Here is a 9,352-nt window from a genome sequence, read left to right as displayed (position 1 = left end):
GAATTTCAATAAACATGTTATAATAGTAACAACAACAAAAATAGGTTTTTTTGCAATAGATATTAGATACCATCTGAACTAGAATATAGTAATAGTCTAAACAAATATTCAAATACGTGTATATTGTGAAGAAAATATTACCTACTTAACTAAAATTCGATCCAAATAAGTAATAATGACTTAAACCAACTAAAACAATTTAACTAAATACATTTAGTACATTCAACAATAATTTATGTTGTCACATAATATGTAACTCTAAATTATAGTTGATTCAACCATAAAAATTGTTAAACCAGCTATTTAGTTTTTTCCGTGATATGTAACTGAAAACCGAAAAGACGACTGTAATAAAACTTAAAATACTTAATACAATTTAAGGTAAAGATAATTACAGATGACCAAAGATTAGATAATAAAGTATAGTACCTAACGTGGACCTAGTGTAGAATTGCAAAACTTGTAGAATTACCAAACCGAATTATTAGCACTGAATATTTTTATTGAATTCTATGTATATCTATGTAAAAATCAAGATTCAAACGAATGCCTGTCATCGAAAAATTTTGGTTCACTGTTCACTCATAAACATTTTAAATACTTGTAAAATTATAGATATCCACCACTTACCTCTTAGATACCTATATACCTAACTTATGTATCATTAACATTGATATTAAAAACTTTCTGCTTTGAAATATAATGAAATCAAAAGAGTGTGCTGTAATTCAAAAAAGTAAAAAACTTTAATCAGGTGATGAAGAATTTCATGAACCGAGTGATCGCTTGTAAGTTGTTAGGCTAGTAGAGGGAAGGTGTATGCCCAATATTATTTTTCATGTTTAAAATTTAACCTTTTCTGAATAGAATGATATGTTTTTTCGTTATTTTTACGTAAATAAATGTAATCCATAGCAGTTTTAAATCCGGCGTTCTTTTTAAAACACCTTTTATATATTTATGCATTAGGTATATACTATATATCAGGTGTTCAATAAGTTTAGAAACTTAATTACTGTATACATATTATTTTAATACCTACAAAAAGCAAAATCAAATATTATTAATGAACAGTTCAATGGTATTTTGGAAAAAATACAAAATTGAGGACCAATGGAAAAGTTATAGGTACAATATTTGTATATGGTATTTATAGTTAAAGATTTCATTAGATCTGAAAGACTAGGAAATTTGGACGGACATTTGAATGCTATGAAAAAATGCTTTCCTTTTTTCCACGCTTCTGGACATTTTTTTGTATGCAAAATCTGATCACTTGTATCTGCAGGATATGCTCAAATTAAAAAATAATATGGATGAACAGGCGTCTGAAAAATTTACCGACGAGTTTTTTACAATTAGACGCAGTATAGTAAATTTAGCTGTGGAACCTGGAATGATATGGTAATCAAGTAATCCCTAATGAAATCAATGAAGAAATGCAAGAAGACGAGTGCGAAGTTGATGATTAATAATAATTAAAATGTAATATTAATTACTTTGTTTTGATTATTAGATAACTTTACTATGATAATATAATTGTTGACTACATGAATTAAGCCTACTGGGGAACTATGAAAAAACTTTTTAACATATTCAATAGGTATATTAAATTTCAATTTAGAAAAAATAAAATTAATTGTAGATCTATATCTCGCTACCAGGTAACACTTTACAATTTAATATATGTATTATACACGGAAATATACATTATTTAAATTATATTAAATTACAAAATAATATAATATTGATAATAAATAATAATATCTTTACTTGATCGTTATTGTATCAAATATAAAATAATTAGGAAAAATCTTCGTTTATCGAAAAAATATGTCATATATTAGAGTTAAATCGAAAGAAATATATTATATTTAAAAAAAGATCCACCAAAAAGTTTAAAATGGGTATAATACAAACATCAAAATTCTCGTTAAAATATTATAGTACTTATTCTTAAGTGGGTAATATTAATTAATTAGCATTTTAACAATATAATAATGGTCTTTGGAAAAATAACGGACATACGGGACTCGTCGCTGGCTAGTAATAAACAATACTGTACCCGTCGTCTGGGAGATTTTCAATTTTTTCGTTACCAAGCGTAAAATATTTTAAAGCCTCTCTTACAATAAATTCTCCGGACATACTACACATTTATTCTAAATCATAGTACATACGACTAAGTACTGTTATTAGTGTAACAATGTCACAAAATATAGATCAGTTTATTGAAAAACTACGGTCATTCAATAACAAAAATGTACGAGCAATACAGAATGATTTACTCTTGCGACCGTTATTGTCTAGCGGAGATCGCTCTGTAGTTAGTGACGACGAACATGAAATTTATATGGGAATTGTGCAGACGGAATTAAAAGGTTCATCGCCCGAAGATGACTTGGCTGATGCAAGTAAAAATCAGTTAATAAAAACGTCCGTGATACCAGAAATAGTGGAGTCTTTGTCGATCGATAAATCACTAGAGAGTGATAATAAGGCGGCAGCGACAATCGATACAGACGTCGTGGAGATAGAACTACAAAATTCGTCGCCCGAAGATGATTTGGCTGGTACAAATATCTTTATTTGAAATAGAAATGTCCGATATACCAGACAAAATATACGAGCTGTTACGCGAAGAAAAATTGGTTGGTGCAAGTGACGAGGAAGCGGTAGAGAAAGGCAACTGTGCCGTCAAAAATCGATGATGATGCGTTGCCCGAAGGCACACTTGGTGGCGGCAATGAGTTGGAGCCGATAGAAAAGGACGTTGTGACAGCCAGAGGCGAAGGAGTAAGAGATAGTTTTGGAGAATTAGTCGGGTGGCTGGTACCGGGTATAACCATGTAACCACTCCGTCAACCCTCCACATTTTCGAAAATTTTCGACGGCGTGGAAACGGGTAGATACAACGGGTTTTGGGATGCATGTGTTGCATCCGGACCGATTAGCGGCACAAAGTCTCAAGATCAGGTGGTGCGCGACTACGGCCGGTACGCCGGATGCAAACACGGCAGACGGGATCGCCGGGACGAAATTCAAGTAGACTCCGAAGATAGCGTTGCGTCGTTGTCCGCTGACTCCCTTTTTCGTCCCGCGGCGATTCCGTCGGTGGTCGTCCGCACGCCTTCGGTCGTCGCCGATCCGTGTGTTTCGGTCTCCACTGTCCGCTGCCCGTCGCCAGATCTGCACCACATCGCGCATAAGCCGCTCCCGAAGCCGAAGCTCTCTGGACTCGCCTGCCGTCATGATGGTCGTCGAATCGCGCTGCCGGGCAAACGCCTCAGCAACACGCTCAATCTCCCGAGAGGTCGGTCGCGAAAACGCTGTACAAGTGACTGCAAAAGCCTTTATCTTACACGCTTGCGTGCCTCCTCCTTTTTTTTTTTACCTGATTTTGTTTTTCCTTTTTTAAAAGGCTAATTATTTTTGTTTAAGTTAACACGTTTTGTTTTGATTATTGTTTATACAATGTTTCACACATTTAGACAGACTCAAAATTATACACTTTTTATCAATTATATATTCAATATTACAAAATTTAATTTGATATGCTGTTTGAGTCCTTCGATCACAATTTGTTTTGATTTTTTTCAAAAAATTTTTACTGTTAAAAAATTGTATTTTTTTCGTATTATTAAGTATATTAATCAATTATTACAAAATTGACAACTTAACTTAGTATCATGAAATAGTGAAAATATCTTACACTACCTTAATTATACTAACCTAATAAATTTTTCGAAAATGGTAATAGAAATAGGTCATGCTTTTAAATAGAACTAACTACCTATAGTTTGAATAAAATATGGGTATTTTATTTGATGTACCTACCTACATGCCTTATTCTGTATTCATTGAATTAAAATGGTTGAAACCCAACAAAAATACCTGGAGTTAATTGTTATACTGTACTTACAACAGTAAATGTCGAGTTTAGTAATACGGCGGACAAGATTTCGAGAGTTGGCTATACAATGGGTGTGTGACTTGAATCACTATTTTGAATTAAATATAATTCGACTATACGAGTATTGTTGCAGTTTTAAACTGGACAAATGATAAAAAAAAATTGAGTACACATATGTCATCAAACATTAATAAAGGAAAAAGTTGGTAAATCACGAATATTTACCATATTTAAATTTAGTCAGCTCATATTTATAGATTAACGAATATAAGATTCTCTCCTAGTTAGATGATTTTTAACATTTTTTTTTTAGTTTCTGAGGGGTATTAGTCGACACCCCTGACCCTCCCTGTGTGTGCCACTGAGTAATAATAATAAATGTTTTATTTAAACAATTCATATATTTAAAAAAATACCTACCAACATTTATTTTTCTTTAAAAAGATCTTATATTATTTAAGTACATACTACTACATACAATATAAATTATTTTCATTCCAATAGGCAACAATAGTAATATAATTCACAATGGTAAATAGAAGATATAACCACTGTCCACTATAACCTACAATTTACATAATTATATATATATATATTTATTCAAAAGTTAGTACCTACCTATATATTTAACGCAAGTATTTAAAATAATGATCAAAAATTAATAAAATAAACAAAATATGTAAACCTAACCTACATCAAATGATAATTAATTTTGGAATACCGCGAGTGACGTTTATATCATTATAATATAGCCATTGATTAAATATACTTATGTTTAAACCATATTATATAAAATTATAAAACTCAAAATTTAATAATATTTTTCTGTAAATATCGAAAAATAGTAAAATTAGATTAATAAATATTATAGTACCAATAAATAGGGTGAATATCGATTGTCATAAACAATTTTACTTGAAATGCTAAGCAAAAATTAATTTAGATTTTTCATATCTATTAATTTCCAATTGCAAAATAATTTATGAATTTTCGTGATTTTTGTGAATTTTAAAACTTTAAACGCATGTGAAAAAATATTGTAATTATACATTTTCAATAGTTTTTATTAAAAAATTAATAAATTTTAAGGAGTTTTATATTAAGTTTTCAAAAATTTCTAACTGGTAAATAATTTTTATACGATATTTATAAAAAAATTTATGAAAATTTGTATTACCTATAAATAGCTCAATAATAGTAGAAATATTTTGAAAATTGTATTGTAAATAGAAAACGATAATATTATAATTTGGTGAAAATTTCAAGTATTTATATTTTTTAGTTTTTGAATTACATTGATAAAAAAAAAATCGAGTTTGTTGAAAATTGGATTTGAGTAAATATTTCCGGTTTTACTTATTTTTTTTTTTTGTTTGTTTTTCCAATTATAAAAATAAGTACTGGGAATTCTAAGATTGACTTCTCTATATAAACTAGATCCAATTTAAAATTCAAAATCATCTCCATTTTTAAAATTCGAAATATTTTATCGACTACTTATCGTGTACTCATACACAAAAAAACGCATCATTAATGAATACATTCATTGGTACGCTCAGAAAAACACAGTAAATAATGTTCAAATAATGGCGCTTAAAAATACAAATCACACTTATATTTTGGCGACACTGTATTTCATGACAGTTCCCTGTGGCGGGTTGTGACGTGATAGCGGCATCAGAGGCGGTCTCCTACTCTCCTGACGCCATCATTCCTTGTTTGCAATCACGATTCACCGACTCTCTAGCGCGTTTTTTTCACGTCTCCGACGAAGCCGTTGGAATCCGTTACAGTTGTGCTGTACGGCATTGTCATTACTTAATTTGTTTCCACCTACATTGCTTACACAAGTCTATTAAACACGTAAGTAATCCAATATTTTGCCATTGTTAGTGTTTAAGGAGAATACGATTATTGTCGCTTCTATTCTAATACATTATACTGAGCATCTTTTCCTAAACTATGATTCATAAAATCTTAGGTTATAATCTTTGGTTACTCTTGAATGAAATGCTATTCAATTCTTCTAAGTAATAGTCAATCATCTAATTTGTTTTAGGATGCATACTTCAATTACGTACAATTTTCCATCAAAATATTTTTCTCTAAACCATGTGATTTATTATAGTTACATAGGCTTGCTGCCTACTTGTACTTGGTAAAAGTTAAAATAAATTGTACCTTTATTGATAAAGTATTACTACTAACATTTTTCAATTGTCTATAATTTGATTTAATTACAACAATCGTCTTATTTCAATTATAATGATATTTGTACTGGTTACCAAGTATTTATTTGATTATTAGGTTAGGTGTCCTTATCAAAACAATTAACCTTTTTTTTTACTCAAAATAAAATATAAATATCTTACATTTTTATAGTACTATTTACTGATATTGGTTTTTGCCATTTTTGCTAAATTTAAGTAGTTAATATATGCAAAATTTTAAAAGTTTTGATGCATGTACAAAATTAACATAAAATAAGATGATTTTGTCAATAAAAAAAATAAAATATCTCAAAAGTATTATTACTAATTGAAACTATTACATCAATTTTGTATCTATATTTAGTAAATAATCAAAAACATTGTATCTAATTTTGACTATTAAAAACTTATTTTCACTAATTATTGATTTTATACAGTAAACATTAATAATGAATGTACCCGATGATGTTCCTACGTTCAAATGTGTATTGGTTGGTGATGGAGGTACTGGCAAGACGACATTCGTTAAACGTCATTTGACGGGTGAATTTGAAAAAAAATATGTGGCCACATTAGGAGTAGAAGTACATCCATTGGTATTCCATACAACTCGTGGTGTCATTAGATTCAATGTTTGGGATACTGCTGGTCAAGAGAAATTTGGAGGTCTCAGAGATGGATATTATATTCAAGTAATTATGTGTATTACATTATCAAAATCATATTTCATAATATTATGCAATTGTTTTATACTCCTTTAAGTCTGATTAGTTTAACTTATAATTTTATTTTATTTTAAATTAAAAAATTTTATAGTGTATAAGAACATTAAGAACTTCTTTTATAATATTATTATTGCATGTAGTGTCACCTTAAAATTAAAAATATATCACATACTTATTTTAAAAAGATTACATTATATGATGTTAAGATTTTAAATTAAATGATTTTCAGGGTCAATGTGCTATTATCATGTTTGATGTAACTAGCCGCATCACTTACAAAAATGTACCTAATTGGCATCGAGATTTGGTGAGAGTATGTGAAGGCATTCCAATTGTGCTTTGTGGTAACAAAGTGGATATCAAGGATAGGAAAGTAAAAGCTAAGACAATAGTTTTTCATCGCAAGAAGAATTTACAGGTTCATTTTAATACTTTATATTTAGAAAAAGGACGATTGATTATCTTTTTTTTTTTTAGTATTACGATATCAGTGCAAAGAGTAATTACAATTTTGAAAAACCATTCCTGTGGATGGCCAGAAAATTAATTGGCGATCCCAACCTTGAATTTGTTGCAATGCCTGCTCTTGTACCTCCTGAAATTAAGATGGACCCTCAATGGCAAGATCAAATTGAACAAGACCTCAAGGTAAAAATTAAAAAATTTAATTATGACAACAAAAACTTATTAATAATTAAAAAATTAATAATTATTTTAGGAGGCTCAAGAAACTGCATTGCCTGACGAGGATGAAGACTTGTAATTTATTAGTCCCCATAATTCAATGATTTGTCTGTCATAACTGTCTCAATTAATTGATTATCTTGCACATTAAGTTGAACCTTTTTTTTTTTTTTATATATATACTTATTAATAATAAACATTGCCTGTATTTTTCCAACAAACAAACAAAAACTAATAATAGTTAGTTATTATTTAACTCAAAAATCAGATTATCAATCTAATGTACAGTTTATTTATTAATTTTTTTATTTAATTTTGTAATTATATGTCATAGTATGTGTGGCTTATTATGAACATTTAATTACACTCAGTAAATATCAACAGAATTATCCTGTTTATGCGTTTTTTATTGAAATTGAAATATTAATTTTTTTTTTAATTCAACCATTTTACAATGGGGCAAACCAAAAATACATATTTTAAATTGAAGTTAGTTATTAATTCTTATTATTATTTTTTTTTTTTACATTAAAATCAATTATCTAAATCATTTAATGTAGTAGTAAATCTATTATATATATTAAAATTTTTTTTTTATCTTTGAAAACCAAGTTTACCCAACTATATTCTTTTATTATAAATTACTTAATATATAATAGAATAATATATATATTATACAATGATTTATAAACTAATTAAAAATTTGGTCTTTTTAACTCGTGTTACATACCTACTATAAATATTATATTTATTTTAGAATTAATAAAAACCTAATTTTTAAGTATTTACAAAATGCAATTGGACAACTTTAGAATACCCTGCTTAAAGTCTTAGAATTAATCTATTTTAATTGTTAGAATGCTGTTTAAAATGTGAATTATCAAACAAGATGTTCTAATTTTCTATATACTACTATCAATTCAATTTACAGTTAAAAATAATGTGCTTCATTATTAAATTAGTTAAGCTTATCCCATTTTAGTTTTATTGCTTAATTCTTATTAAACATTTACTTAATTACCTTGTTTTATGCCTCTCATTTAAATTTATTTAATTCTTCGGGTATTTTTCCATCAATTGCCGCAATAGCGAAAACCCAGTCAATAAGCAATCTAGTATTTATAATCATTAATCAATGATCTGCCTTATTGGGTGTGAGGGAATTTTACTCTCAAAGCAAGCCGCTAACTGTTAGAAAAGTTTGGAAAGTACTTTTATAATTGACAAGTTGACTATTGAATTCAATGCATTAATATGTTAAAAAAAAATCTTATTATTCCGTAAAATAACCTAGAAGCAACTATCCTATATCTAGCAAGTACACGCCAATTCTGCATAAGCCCCCCCCCCAATTATCTTACTATTAAAACTGCTTCGCCCATGGCTAGGTGTCACTTGGGAATGTGTAGAAAAATTGATTTTGGTTGGTCTGCAGCGCTAGACAAAATATAAATAGTTATTACATAGCATTATTTTGATAATTAGTTATTTTCATTATAGTTTTCTGAATAATATGACAGCTCTCCCAACAAAGTATCTGGTAACTACCCCTGGTTAAACATCATTTATAATAAACTATAACCCATCTCCCCCCTCCATAAAAAACCACAACAATATTTACCAATATCATCTACAAGTTACAAAATATTGATACACCTCTAAAGGTGACCAATGGCAACATCTTTCTTTTCAGCATAAATTTCATCACTAATAATTATTACAATGGTATCTTTTAGGTTATGAGAATATTGACTATTATTCTTGTTTTTTGTAGAAAAATAGAAAAAACCATAACTGCCAAAAGAAATATGTTTCAACTT

General features: G+C 28.6%; 1 protein-coding gene across 1 annotated transcript; it reads left to right on the top strand.

Moving 5' to 3' along the window:
• The first annotated feature begins 5,606 nt into the window (after positions 1-5,606).
• On the top strand, positions 5,607-7,921 carry LOC113554622 (GTP-binding nuclear protein Ran). Its single transcript, XM_026958543.1, has 5 exons — positions 5,607-5,776; positions 6,561-6,815; positions 7,078-7,266; positions 7,326-7,496; positions 7,567-7,921. Exons 2-5 carry the CDS (start codon positions 6,573-6,575, stop codon positions 7,609-7,611), a joined length of 648 nt encoding a protein of 215 aa, XP_026814344.1. The 5' UTR covers positions 5,607-5,776; positions 6,561-6,572; the 3' UTR covers positions 7,612-7,921.
• Positions 7,922-9,352: the final 1,431 nt, after the last annotated feature.

This window comes from Rhopalosiphum maidis, chromosome 2 (genome assembly GCF_003676215.2).
Source record: "Rhopalosiphum maidis isolate BTI-1 chromosome 2, ASM367621v3, whole genome shotgun sequence".
NCBI classification, from domain to species: domain Eukaryota; kingdom Metazoa; phylum Arthropoda; class Insecta; order Hemiptera; family Aphididae; genus Rhopalosiphum; species Rhopalosiphum maidis.
This window is presented reverse-complemented; position numbering and strand designations above follow the sequence as displayed.

Excerpts from the sequence above, each read along its gene's own strand:
- LOC113554622 (XM_026958543.1), top strand. The coding sequence starts at position 6,573 with ATGAATGTACCCGATGATGTTCCTACGTTCAAATGTGTATTGGTTGGT. Across the intron at positions 7,267-7,325 it reads ATCGCAAGAAGAATTTACAG|TATTACGATATCAGTGCAAA; the intron begins GTTCATTTTAAT and ends TTTTTTTTTTAG. Across the intron at positions 7,497-7,566 it reads AAATTGAACAAGACCTCAAG|GAGGCTCAAGAAACTGCATT; the intron begins GTAAAAATTAAA and ends TAATTATTTTAG.